Source organism: Terrapene carolina, unplaced genomic scaffold, assembly GCF_002925995.2.
Source record: "Terrapene carolina triunguis isolate 2854851 unplaced genomic scaffold, T_m_triunguis-2.0 Scaffold95, whole genome shotgun sequence".
NCBI lineage: Eukaryota > Metazoa > Chordata > Testudines > Emydidae > Terrapene > Terrapene triunguis.
Window position 1 is genome coordinate 6,646,641 of NW_020664446.1, and position 13,473 is coordinate 6,660,113.

Genomic DNA, 13,473 nt, shown 5'->3' on the forward strand with positions numbered 1-13,473 from the left:
AACCTGCCACCATCTCCCACAGCTGTCGTGACCCGACAGGGAGCTTGTCTGTGTCTGACACGCAGAGAACAGATACTTCCATGTTAAGTGCGAAGGTGCCAGAAACAGACTTTAATATAAACACCCCGTTCCCGAGCAGCAGTCAGGACATGCGTTGGAGCTTCTTAGGGTAATCTTTGCACCCAGTAAGGTTCCTGCCGTGTTAAATGTGCTGCATGCCCAGATCCAGCCCCACAGCTGTCTGTACTGTACTGGAACTACAGATTAGATCTGATTTTTTGATTCCAGGCATGAACACGTTTTAAGCTTCTAACGCCCAAACCAGAGCCTTTCTCTCTGACTCTTCTTCGGCACCATGTAAGGCTGTGCCTTATAAGGCATTATTGGGTTGTAGACAGCCTGGGGTCTCGAGAGTGGAAAGCGGTCACTCAGAGGGGCCTGGACTATACGCTCCAAATTGAAATCAATATCGTTGTACTTATAAAAAGGAAAAGCCGCTCGTTTCTGAGCTTTTTAAATTGAAATTGGCTGGTACCATGGCCTAAGGGCTTGATCCAAAGCCCACTGAAGTCAATGGGAATCGAGTGCTCTGATCCTACGTCCATTGAAGTGAGTGGGAAAGCTTCCATTGATTTCGGGAGAGTAGGATCAAGCCCTTAGTGCCCAGGTTTTTTCTCTGCTCAGATGCAGCGTTTCAGCCTCCTACGCTTGTCAAGTTGATAGCACAAAGCCACTTCGCTGTTCCTCTCTGCTCCCGCGCTGTGATGAAATGCAGCTTGCCAATGGAGTGCCGGCCCTGCTCCTGTGCATGGGATGCTATTCCAGGGACAGGAGGCGCAGTGAGATGACACCTCTGTCCTGGAATGTGGGGACCAGAGGCTGGACTTCTGTCGAACCTTCCCCTCGGAGTGATGCAAAATCCCAAATCTTTCCTCCCTGGCCTGTGGCCCCACATGAGGCTTTCTGATCGAGTTGTGTCTGGGGCTTTGTAAAAGGGGAGCGGGCTAGTAAAGAGGAGTCAGTACTCGGGGGCTGGAGCATCCATGGGAAAAAAATAGTGGGTGGTTAAATCAGAGCTTGTTAAACGGGTTCTAGGACTACGTTATTAGCTGCTTTGTCCAAATCAACACACGCCACTGCAAATGACAAAGGTTGGGGTGAAATCCGGAACCCCGAGTGCCGGGTCACGGAGCAGAAAACACGCTCAAACCCCAAGCCCATTGCCTCTTTGGCTTAGAAATTAAAGCATGCAGCAGCTGTCGACGGAGAAATGGGCGTAAGGTAAATGCTCGTCTCCCACTTCCTCCGAGCTGTCGGTCCGTCGGCAGTGTGTACTTTTCTGATTAGCTAGAATCACTGTCTGAATACCGAGCTTCTGTTTAGAGAAGGGGGGAGCATGTGGCTGCATGAATTTTTAATTCTGCAAATGTATAGAATTGGCACGCCGCTGGCTTCCACACAGCCTCCTTATTATGAGTCCGTAAGTCATAGACTCAGCAGACGCGTTAGAGATCCCTGCTGCTACCTGTTCTCCCAGCTTGGAACCCTGGCTGTGAAAGGAGTGTGAGTATGTGGAGCTCACCCATTACAGGGATCAGAGAATCATAGGACTGGAAGGGACCTCGAGAGATCATCTAGTCTAGACCCCTGCACTCATGGCAGGACTGATTATTATCTAGACCATCCCTGACAGGTGTTTGTCTAACCTGCTCTTAAAATTTCCAATGATGGAGATTCCAAACCTCCCTAGGCAATTTATTCCAGTGCTTAACCCCCCTGACAGTTAGGAAGTCTTTCCTAATGTCCAACCTAAACCGCCCATTGCTCCTTGCCCTATCCTCAGAGGTTAAGGGGAATAATTTTTCTCCCTCCTCCTTGTAACAATCTTGTATGTAGGTGAAAACTGCTATCATGGCCCCTCTCAGCCTTCTCTTCTCCAGACTAAACAAACCCAATGTTTTCAATCTTCCCTCAGAAGTCATGTTTTCTAGACCTTTAATCATTTTTGTTGCTCTTCTCTGGACTTTCTCCAATTTGTCCACATCTTTCCTGAAATGTGGCACCCAGAACTGGACACAATACTCCAGTTGAGGCCGTTTCAGCGCATAATTATTACTTCTCGTGTCTTGCTTACAACACTTCTGCTAATACATCCCAGAAGGATGTTTCCTTTTTTTGCAACAGTGTTACACTGTTGACTCATATTTAGCTTGTGATGAGCCCCAGATCTCTTTCCGCAGTTCTCCTTCCTAGACAGTCATTTCCCATTTTGTATGTGTGCAACTGATTGTTCCTTCCTAAGTGGGGTACTTTGCATGAGTCCTTATTGAATTTCATGCTATTTACTTCAGACCATTTCTCCACTTTGTCCAGATCATTTTGAATTTTAATCCTATCCTCCAAAGTGCTTACAACCCTCCCAGCTTGGTATCGTCGGCAAACTTTATAAAGGTACTCTCTATGCCATTATCTAAATCATTGATAAAGATATTGAACAGACCCAGAATGGATCCCTGCGGGACCCCACTCATTATGCCCTTCCAGAATGACTATGAACCACTGATAACTACTCTCTGGGAAGGGTTTTCCAACCAGTTATGCACCCACCTTATAGTAGCTCCATCTAGGTTGCATTTCCCTAGTTTATTTATGAGAAGGTCATGCGAGACAGTATCAAAAGTTTTGCTAAAGTCAAGATATACCACGTCTACTGCTTTCCTCCCATCCACAAGGCTTGTTTCCCTGACAAAGAAAGCTATCGGGTTGGTTAGACATGATTTGTTCTTGACAATTCCATGCTGACTCTTACTTATCACCTTATTATCTTCTAGGTGTTTGCAAACCAATTGCTTCATTATTTGATCCATTATCTTTCTGGGTACTGAAGTTAAGCTGACTGGTCTGTGATTCCCTGGGTTGTCCTTTTCTTATAGATTGGCACTATATTTGCACCTTTGGGGGACTCTGAGGGCAGATGTGTGATGGGATAATGCAGAGGGGTTGTTTGCGTGTGTGGATTTGTTTACTCCCTGGTTCCCAGAGGCAGCTGGAGGCTTTGTTGCACGCAGCAGCAGAGAACTCTTTTTCACACACACACACACACACACACACACACCCCACTCACGATTTAAGACAGTAACTTTCCTACTGCTGCTTCCTTTGAAAACAGAGCTGAGGTTCCCTGGAGCGACAGGCTCATCTGGAGTGTTCTGGGCCCTTTGATCCTAACTGGAGTTTTCCTGTTCACTCGCAAACCTTGATTGGACTGTTCAGGCCCTTTTCAGGGTCTGGGTCCCTTCACCCAATGGATAGAGCCTTCTCCTACCCCTTATCCATTGCTGGAGAGTTTTGCACCGTCTTCCTGGTGTACTATTCCCCTTCATCCCTTGCTGGACTTGTTTGCACCCTTACACTTGGTTGGGTCTATTCTATTCTTCCCCTGCCCTGCCCATTTATCCTGCTTGGTACATTCTTTGTCCATTATTATTGGCAAAAATTCCTGGGTATAGTTGGTGGCTGTTGTTTTATTCTCCAGACCCAAAGCTGTCACTGGTGGCGGTGGTGGGAATCTCTGGACTGTATTGGTTGGGAAAGCAGCCTCCAGAATACGAATGGAATGTAAGCCATGCAGGGCTGTTTACCTGAGTCTGCAGACAGCCTAAAATAATAGCTCACAGGTGTGAGCCTCCCAATCATCTCCGCAAGGGGTGGACACCAAAGCCTCATGATGAGCATTGGCCTGTAAGCACCGTTAACTCTTTTGCTGCTGATCAAGGCATGCAGTGAACAATCACAGAACTGCGATGTGTGGACTTCGCTGTAGAATAGAGACGCGTTTTATATTTTTAAGTGATAGCCTCATGAGCCGAAGCTCACCTTTCCCTGCCAGGTGTTCGGTGAGCCCTGTTCCTTATCAGTGCGTACTCAGAGTGGCTGCACTTAGCAGAGGTTGCTCTTTTTCTCCCAAAAGAGATGGGGAAAGAGAGTGTGTGAGGGGCTTGGTCAACACTTGAAAGTTAGAGGCATGCGAGAAAGCCACACTCCTGACCGCCCTAGCTCTGCTGCCATGATCCCCAATGTAGACGAGGCTACGTCAACAGAAGAGTACCACTAGTGGAAACCCTCCTGTTGGTGTAAGCTGTGTCTACTCTGCAGGGCTATGCCAAATCTCCATAGTGAAGACATACCCTGAGAGAGAGAGAAAGCGTGGGAATTCAAGAGGAGAACATTAACACTTTTCACTTCTCCTGAACATGACAAATATATCCTGATGTCTGTTGATAACAAAGAAATGTCAAGTTAACATGACAGCACCGGAGATTTGGAGCCAGAATCTCACGGGTGTAAATCAGCAGAGATCTAGTGAGGTCAATAGGGCAGAGCCAATTTACACCCGAGAGGATCTGACTCATTTTGGCACATTTGGCAGCAAAGAAGTTAACATCCAGAGGTGGCCCTTGACAGAGCCTCCTTTGAAGCCATCGACTGTTGCTCTGCCTTATGCCTGGAGTGGCACAAATGGGGTCCTTTCAGAGGGGTGGGTTGTCTAAAAGCCAGCTCCCGGGAGGGAACTACACACAAACCCCACTAACAAGCTCTGGGATCCAAACGCTGTTCCTATTGTTCTGAGATGGCCAGCTGTTCTAGGGCTCATCCACTCTTCAGGCAGGTCACTTATTTCTCCATGCTTCCCCATTCCTCACCTGCAAAAGGAGGATAATAAAACCGTTCTTCTGCCTTTTCCCTGTCTTATCCATTCTGATTAGTAGCTCTTTGGGACAAGGACCATTTCTTACTATACGTATGTGCAACACCTAGCAATGGAGCTTGGTTGAAGCCTCCAAGTGCTACCAGAATCCAAAGGATGATAATTCATTGGTCAATCACTAAAGAGCCAACATACTCTCCATACTACGTCACATCCTGCCAGGTGCTAAACACCCCTGAGAGGTGCTGGGTGCATTTAACTCCTATGGGAATCAGTGGGCATTTCCTTGGCACCTTGAAGGATCAGGCTCCATGACTCCAGCATACTTTCCCTATGCATAGAATAGTTCGTAGCCACAGTGTCTTGGTTACCACGCCGTGGGGGCTATTCCTGGTTTGGGCAGGGATGGTGTCCCTAGCCTCTGTTTGCCAGAAGCTGGGAATGAGCGACAGGGGATAGATCACTTGATAATTCCCTGTTCTGTTCATTCTCTCTGGGGCACCTGGCTTTGGCCACTGTCAGAAGACAGGATACTGGGCTAGATGGACCTTTGGACTGACCCAGTATGGCCGTTCTTATGTTCTTAAGGTTTAATTGCTCTAATGAGCTCAGTTCTGCTATGCCAAAGGTCACCGCCTGAAAAAGGCCTCTTGCTTTGCTTTCCCGGCCAGGAAAATCCCGTGGGTTAACATCTACGCTCAAGTCCAGCACGACAAGGAACAGGAGATGATCGGTTCCGTCAGCCAAAGCGAAAGTGCCCCCAAGATCGCACTGACCGAGTTCACTGACCCTGAGGAGCTAATGGAGAAAGAACTGGATACGCGGGTTATAGGTAAGGCACGACTGCCTCTCGGCGGGCAGTGATCAACCCAGAGAGCATGCTGGCCCTGGAGATACTTGCAGAATCCAGGTCACCAGGGTTCAGGAAAGCAAATGGACAATGGCCTGGGTAGCAAAGGCACCTCAGGGTGTGAATGGGATGGGACACCTCGCTGTGGGGGGATCCGTATTCACATGCACAGAGTTGAACTGATGGCCACATCTTGGGTCAGGAAGAATTTCCCCTCCAGAGCGGGGAGCTTGGGTTATGTTGCACTTTCCTCTGTTCTCGACCTTTTCCATACTGGGATTCCCCCTTCCCAGCTAGCCGGGACCCCACTGCCATTTAGCAATGTGTGATGGCTTGGTGGGGAGGGGTGTTGTGAGCCTCCCACATGTGTTTGATCTTGACTCCCATGATGTTGGGGTGGGGGATTCAGCCCAAGGCTGGGAACCCTAGAGCAAGCCCAGTTAGGTTCAGCCGGGCTTATCCCATGTGATCAGTTTCCTACTATTGCAAGAAGTGTGGGGTACGCCCTCCCCCCACCCACCGAATTCTCTCCCTAGGCTCGGACTGTGTCCTGCTGCTCTGTGGCTCATCTGTACCCATTGCCCGTGGGCAAGAGGCCACAGACTGGGCTGTTTCCTGAGCTACCCTGAAACTTTTATCCCTCTTGTCTTCCGCAGGAAGCATCTCGACAATTGCTAACAGCGAAAGCACAAAGGAAATCCCCAACTGCACTAGTGTTTAATAGCGAGAATCCACTTGGTCTACAGCATTTCTGGCTTTTTATTTGTAATTATTATTATTATTATTATTATTGTTATAATTATTATTATTAAAAAAAGAAAATGATGCATCATTATCATCATTTGGGGGCGGGGCTGGGGAGAGGTGTTTTGTTTACCAGGGCCACATTCATAAACAGCAGGTAGATGTTCAGCATTTGGAAAATTCCCATTGGTTAAACATAACGATTGTAGGCCGAGACTACAGGGCTAAGGGATTTGAGTGCCCGGTTTGTGTTAAAATGACTGGGAATCATGTGTCTAAATCTCCTAGGTGGATCTGAACACCTCAGCTGAACTGTTGCAGGCAAACGATCCACTTCCCGCCTCCACACCCCACAGTAAATGAACAGTCTAAGACACGGGTGTTGACTCTGCAACATGCGGAGTGCCCTCAGCTCCCAGTGACTTGCAGGTCTTAGCCGGATCGGGCCCACTCAATTGACTCTCCTTGTCCTTTGATGGGGAAACAAACCGAGTGATGTTAACCCTTTGGGCTCTGAAGCTGGCGAGCGGGATGCACAACTTTATGAATGAGGCTCCAACCTGTGCATGTGACTAGCGAGGATACCGATGGCATACTGTAGATAATTCCAGTGTAAATAACTTTTTATTTCTTGGGAAATAATTTAATGTTTAGTAAAAGAAAAGTTTTCAAAAAAACCCCACACCCCCACACAAACACACCAACCAGCCCACCAAGGACCCCATGTGAGTTCTTGCTCGACACATGGGTTCCGAATATATTCCAGTTGTCTGTCGTATTTAACTCTTTCAGCTCTCTCTATGTTACACGGTGGTGTTTCTTTTTGCATAACCGGAAGGATTTTTTTTAGGGGGGGGGGGTGATTTTAAGAGGAGGGAACGAGGATTTCATAACACCCCTTAACAGTGCGCATTGGGTTTTCACCCCAGTTCTAGAGCTAAGCCACTGCCCGTAGACTTCCAGTGCAGAATCTGGTGTCACTGGGTCGAGAACATGACGGAAGTGAGGAGAAAGGATCTTGATCTCAATGATGGGCAAACCTCAAAGTAGTTGGGTTTGAACAGGCTTCCGAAAGCCGGGCCTGATTCTACAACCCCTGCTCGCAATGGGCCAGATTCTGATATCCTTATTCGCACTGAGGAGTACCTTTGAGTAGTCTCTCTGAAGTCACGCTCCGGAGGAAAGAGCACTTCCATGAGAGTAAAGGTACCGGAATGTGGCCTGACGCAATGCTGCGTGGAATTAGGGACTGTTTGGGGGAATAAGGGTTACAGGCTCAAGCCTGGTGCAAAGCTGAATCTACATTTTCTCCAAACCCCTTGAGACGGCAAAACTGAGCTGGGGGTTCTTCTAGAAAGAGGCTTCCTTACCGGGCTTCCAGGGCAGCTGCTTGCAGGCCTGGCTGGAAATGCTGCACGAACAACTTTTGATGCCTGGTCAAAACACGGCATGTGGAAAGGCGGCATGAAAACGGGATCAGAGGATGGGAAGTTCTCTGTAGGTTTTAGAGCCTTCTGAGCTCTTTGGTTCCGGTTCCGAACTGGGAGAGCGTTCCGAGCAGGAGGACGTGGGGAAGATGCTAAAAATGAGCCCAGTCCTGCCAGGGGCCAAAGGGAGCGGAGGAGAGTGCCTGGCTGGGGCACCGTTAGGAGACGCTCAGCCTCTTGCAGGATTATAGAAAGCAGAAATGGGCTCTAAGTCAACTCCAGCTCCAAGCCTCCCTGAAGTTGGGGTGTTTGGCTACAGCGTTCCAGTTCGTCTCCAACGTACCCGCAGAGCTGAGCAGGAGGCTGAGATTTAAAGCACGCTGGAAGCGTTACTAGCGTCACATGCTTGGGGTTCTGTTCATCAGACGAAAGGTGGTTCAAAGATCTTTATGGGGAGAACGGCTGGGAAGAGCCTCGTGCAACGGAAAAAGCAGCTGCTATTTCAAGATTCAATCAAACCAGGCAAATTTAGGGAAATGGCATTGTGTGAAACGTTCAAGCAAAACAACCTCAAACCACCGCTGCTCCCATTCGAATCCGCCACTTAACACGCTTGAGGTCCTTTCCATCCGTTTACAAATAATTTCCCTCACCCCGTCACTTCTGCTCTAGTTCCTGATACAAACAGGAGACTGATGGCTGTGCTTTCCTCTCTGACCTTGTGTTTCCATCCATCACATGTGCATACACTGGTTCTGTTACGGTATCCTTGCGACTGAAACCCCAAAGTGTTTTACAGTAATGGGCCAATCTGCTGATAATACTGTCACAGCAGGGCCATTATTTTCAAATAGGGTGTGTGTGTGTGTGTGTGTGTGTGTGTGTGTGTGTGTGTGTGTGTGTGCCATTTGGCGGAGCTTTTGTGAGCGGCTGAGCAGAGAAATAGAACAATGGGCAAACCATTGTACCAAATTATTTTCACTTTGAACATTTTCAGAGAATTTTACAGGTTTTTTTCCCCCAGTGAAATGAAATTTTTCATTTGGAATTGATTTAGTACAAAAAAAAATGCATGTGGGGTTCCTCCGCCCCCCCCCGCTTCACCTTTTTCCTGCCTTTTCCCCCTGCACATTGGGGTGGCGGGGAATCATGAGAAGGGAGGGGAACCCACAAAAAATTAGTAGTTTTTGGTATTGGGGAGTGCTGGAAAATAGGACCATTTTTGAATGATACAAAGATTTGGCACCAAAAACGCCATATCGGTCAGAAAGCCGTGTTTGTGTTGAGGGAATGTTTCAAGCATCTCTAATCCTGAGCAAACCTCAGCTTCCGTGGGACTTAGTAGGAACCAGGGGGGTTGATCCAGAGCCTCCTGAAACCAATGGGAGTTTCTCCACGGACTTCAATGAGCTTTGGATCAGGCCCTGAGACTGCATGCTCACGCGCTCCCTCTCTTAGCGTCCATCACCCAGTCGTTGGGAGGTGTAGTTCTCCGCTTGGCTAGACATGCACACGCTAGCTCCTAAATATAGCAGCGTGGGCACAGCAGGGTGGCGTGGCAGCTCAGGCTGGCCACCCAGATGGCAGCGCTAGCATATCTGGGGATTCACCTCCTAGCTGTGGTGTAGTTATAGCCTTAGAGGGGCTTGGCCCCCTCGCAGGATTGGGCCCTCGGTTCAGCCCGTCCCAAGTGCTTTTTATTAAAATAAAAGAACAATGGGCAAGGAGCACTGAGCTATTTGAAGCCCTGTGGCCCATCTGGGCCATAATGCTGGCTGAAACAAGCAGCTCCATATCACCCTCCCTCACAGCTGCTGCGGAAGGGGGTGTGGCTGCGGTAAGGGGCGTGGCCAGAGCACACTTGTACGCCGGTAATCCCTGGTTGCAGCCACCATCAGTTAAGCAGCCCTGAGGTAGCTCTAAATTGCTCCAGGAGCCCAACCAGCTACTGCTTAGTCCTGGGGACTGGGGAAGTGCAAAGGTGGCACAAATCCTCATGCCTCCCTTTGGCGCCTGCCTGTATCACCCTTGAGGAGCAAGGTCAGAAACTCCGGTTTCTTTTGAAGAGTTAAAAAAAATCCCTCCTTTTATGTTGTAAAGATTAAATGAGGCAGACAATTGCAATACTTCTATTAAACACGGTAATACAAATGCATGTCATATATATATACATATATATAAATACTGTTCTTGGTTTTCTTGTTCCATTTGAATATTTCTACTGTAAAAAAGGCAGTGGTTTTGAAATTGTTGAAAATAAATGTATTTTTGTACATCAGAGCCACCCACGGCTGCTCTTTCCATCCTCGTCCTTGTCATTCACCAGTGCAGCCCTGGCTGCTTCGGCTCTGATCCCTCTGCTGAGCCTCCGGAGGGTTTGCTTGCCCTAGACCAGAGTTTCTAAATGGGTCGGTCGTCACCCCTGCAAAGGGCAAGTTATGAGGCATTGAAAATGTCATTGCACTCCAAAGCAAAGGAAAAAATCTAGCCCTTAGCTGCACCCTCCCACCTATCCAGTTGGGTGCAAGTCTTAGTTTTTGGTTGAATGGCACCATATTGGAATGAGGCCCCTTTATATGCATCTGACTTGTTAACCGTAACATCAGCAGGGTACTAGCGTGGCATGTAAAGCCACATGGGAGCAGTGCTGTGTGTGTCCCTTGGGAGAAGAGGCCTTTAAATCAGTTAGGGTGGAAAAATATGAATTTAAAAAAAAAAGTATCCTTCCCACAGTGGGGCAAGGAACCAGATCAGAACACCACCCAAAAAGAGCCCTCCTCGCCAATTACTGATCTGCTTAATAGCCCATGCTGGGGGCCAGGCAGCTAACTTTCGTCCCTAGTGGTGCTGAATCTTGGCTGTTGCTACTTACCTTCCGTATTTGCTGCTGCTATACCATTAGCAGTGCTTTATTAAGCTAACTCTCCATAAAGCAACATACTGCCCCGACAAAGGCTGTTTGTGGTATCCTGTCTGTGCCGCTGGTAAAGCTGATTGAAAAATCTGAAATGACACATTTGCCCTTTGGAAAATAGCGCTGTGTTACCATCACATTTTTCCACGAGGAAAGATTAATTTCTAATACCGAGTTCTGCCTCAGTGCAGGGGGCTGGACTAGATGACCTATCGTGGTCCCTTCCAGGCCCTCCATTTCTACGATTCTACGGTTCATCTACTTGGCCATTGGGGAAAAAGCAAAATGAAATGTTTTGTTTGGGGGTGACTCAAATCAACTTAATGTTCATCTCTGGCTTATGGGTGCCTCCTGGGAGTTGTGGTTTCCACTCCCATGAGCCACTACAGTGGTTCAGCCACAAACTGAGACCACAGTGCATCATGGGAGATAGTCCGGCTAGAGAACAGGGCCCATAGCAGGGAGGCGGGGGAAGAGACCCAGAAATACAACTCTCATCAGGCAGCCCGGCTGCTCATACAGAGCTATTGATGTGGACCGTAAATCTTTTGCAAGTCCCAAACTCAAATTGTTGAGAACTTTCATTTTTGTGAAAAATTTTGATATTTCAAATTTCATCCCAATTTGGGACAAAACCCAAATATCCAAATAGTTCCTGTGTAATAGAAATGCCGTGTGTTGGTCACTTCCAGGCGCCTCATTGATTTGGAAAAGGCGGAAACCACAGACCCGCCATCCAGTTCACCATCTGCCTTTCAAACCAGAAGGACTCTAGTTATTAAGCACTAGCAAAGCCCCATTCCACTGCTGACATATTATTGTAATACAGCATATGAGTGCTATTCTCCTGTCATGTATCATGGTACTACATCAGCAGACTGGCAGCTGACAAGCACCCAAGTTCTAGTGAGGGATCGCAGCGGTGAAGTTTTCCTTTAAGGAGAGAGGTTGGTTTGGCAGGTGGAACACAAAGAAGGCAGCGCTGGAGAGCTGCCATTGAGCTTTCAAAGCCTTTACATCTAGCTTACGTACGAGGTTGGCTCTGGTGTTATAATTAACAGGGCTGCCGATGTTTCCATCAGAAACCCGTGAGTAGGGGTGGAAGGGAGTTAGCCCTTCACTCAAGCGTGTTCAGCTGCTATTTGGCACACAACTATAGGTGCAGTGTTTATGTGCGAGAGGCAGTGAACGTGCTCCTCTGAGATTTGCCAGTGTCCATTACAATCCTGCCCAATTTCAGATGCTTCATTGAGTGTAGGGCCAGCTACGTTTTGAAAATGAAAGTGTGTAGGAGCCTATCAGAGAGGGGAAGGGGCAGGGTGTTGGCGGGGGGGGGGGAGGGTTGCCCTTAGTAAATACAAAAGGATCTGATTCGCTGCTTGCTTATGCCAGTTGTACTTGTGCAACTTCAGGGAAAGTGACCCCTGATTTACACCAGCATGAGCGCCCCTGTGAGTAGTTTACATTCCCACTTCAAGGCAAGACTCACTCCCCTTTAGTGCTAGTTGGGCATGGCAAGGCGTTGGAGGGGCAACATTTAGAGCAGTTTGTAACCAAACAAATTAAATCCAATAAAAACCAGGGCGAGGGGGAAAGACAGAGGTGGCTGGTTATGAAAAAGACAAGAAACATTTTCACGTCCCATCCTTTTCAAACTGTCATGATAAATCTGTGTTGGCCACAAAAACCACAACGGCAACCCTGGAACCAGAAAGCGAAATTGATTTGCAACCAAAACGTGACCCGGACCAGGTGCATGTGGCACAAAAGGCACAACGTGCTGTGACTCACCCGCACGCCCGGTGAAAAGGAAACGAGCACTTTATCATTCGCAATTATTCACCTTGAGGGCCCCATTTTACTGGCTACTTCACCCACAGCATGGAGAGCCTTTCCCAGCCTCGCTGTCTCAGTCCTATTCCCTTCGCTTGCAATGAGCCTGGGTAGTGCTAGGAATACAGATGAGGCCACTTTTTCACGAACTGATTCTTTACCTTGATAGTGTCTCTCTAACTGACGGTCTCCTGGTTCCAACAGCTCTGAACCCTATGCGAAGATGTTGCGGGACTTTCATCATCTTCGCTTCCCTTCCTTGACTATGGGCCAAATTCCTGCTCTGACCATCACTTCTCCCCGCCCACCACTTGGGGGTGTAACGCAGGATTTGTCCCGATATTTAAAAAAAATAATGAAAAGGATGCAACCTCCCTCTGCCCCGAGATATTCGCTGGAATCCACGAACGCAAAGCTAGCCAGGGTTAAATCCATAGGCATTGCGGCACATAGGGATGAGTTCAGGGGCAATGGGCATTTCTGTCAGTCTCTGAGTGTTAATAGATGTGGGGATGGAGCTGAGACTGTAGCTCAAGCGGCTCGTTCAGTGTGCAACATGTTAAATAACCACAGGGACTAATCCAATTAGGGCCGAGTGGCCTGGTTTGGATGAAATAGAAACTGCACTTTTTCCCGCTGACCCCCAGACTTGGGGATGGTCGCTCTTAGCTGCTGCTGCGTTTGTCTTTAAGCATAGGGTTTGTTTCATTACATGCGAGCAGAGCCGGGGTATGGGGCGTTACCTGATCAGTTGGTAAAGCGCCAACAGTATTATAACCCACATAGTCTCACCAGTGAGATCCTCCTTTTTCTCTCTTAGTACGGCCTAGTGGATATAGCACTGGATTGGGACCCGGGGGGGGTCCTGTTCCTAGCTCTGCTACTATGCTGCTGGGTGAGTCACTGAACTACCTTGAGCCTCAGTGTCCCCATCTGTAAAATGGGGACTAATGTTACTCCCCAGCTCGGCACTCTACAGATGACACGCTGGATAAAG

At 48.2% G+C, this 13,473-nt stretch overlaps 1 protein-coding gene across 1 annotated transcript in view; it reads left to right on the forward strand.

The window, feature by feature from the left end:
* SORCS3 (sortilin related VPS10 domain containing receptor 3) overlaps positions 1 to 6,299 on the forward strand; it is a 464,482-nt gene extending 458,183 nt beyond the window's left edge. Inside the window, exons 26-27 of the mRNA XM_024208853.2 lie at positions 5,380 to 5,540; positions 6,215 to 6,299. Of these exons, the coding sequence (XP_024064621.2) occupies positions 5,380 to 5,540; positions 6,215 to 6,279 (226 nt within the window). The 3' untranslated portion in view covers positions 6,280 to 6,299. The remainder of the gene's footprint in view (positions 1 to 5,379; positions 5,541 to 6,214) is intronic.
* The last annotated feature ends 7,174 nt before the right edge of the window (positions 6,300 to 13,473 follow it).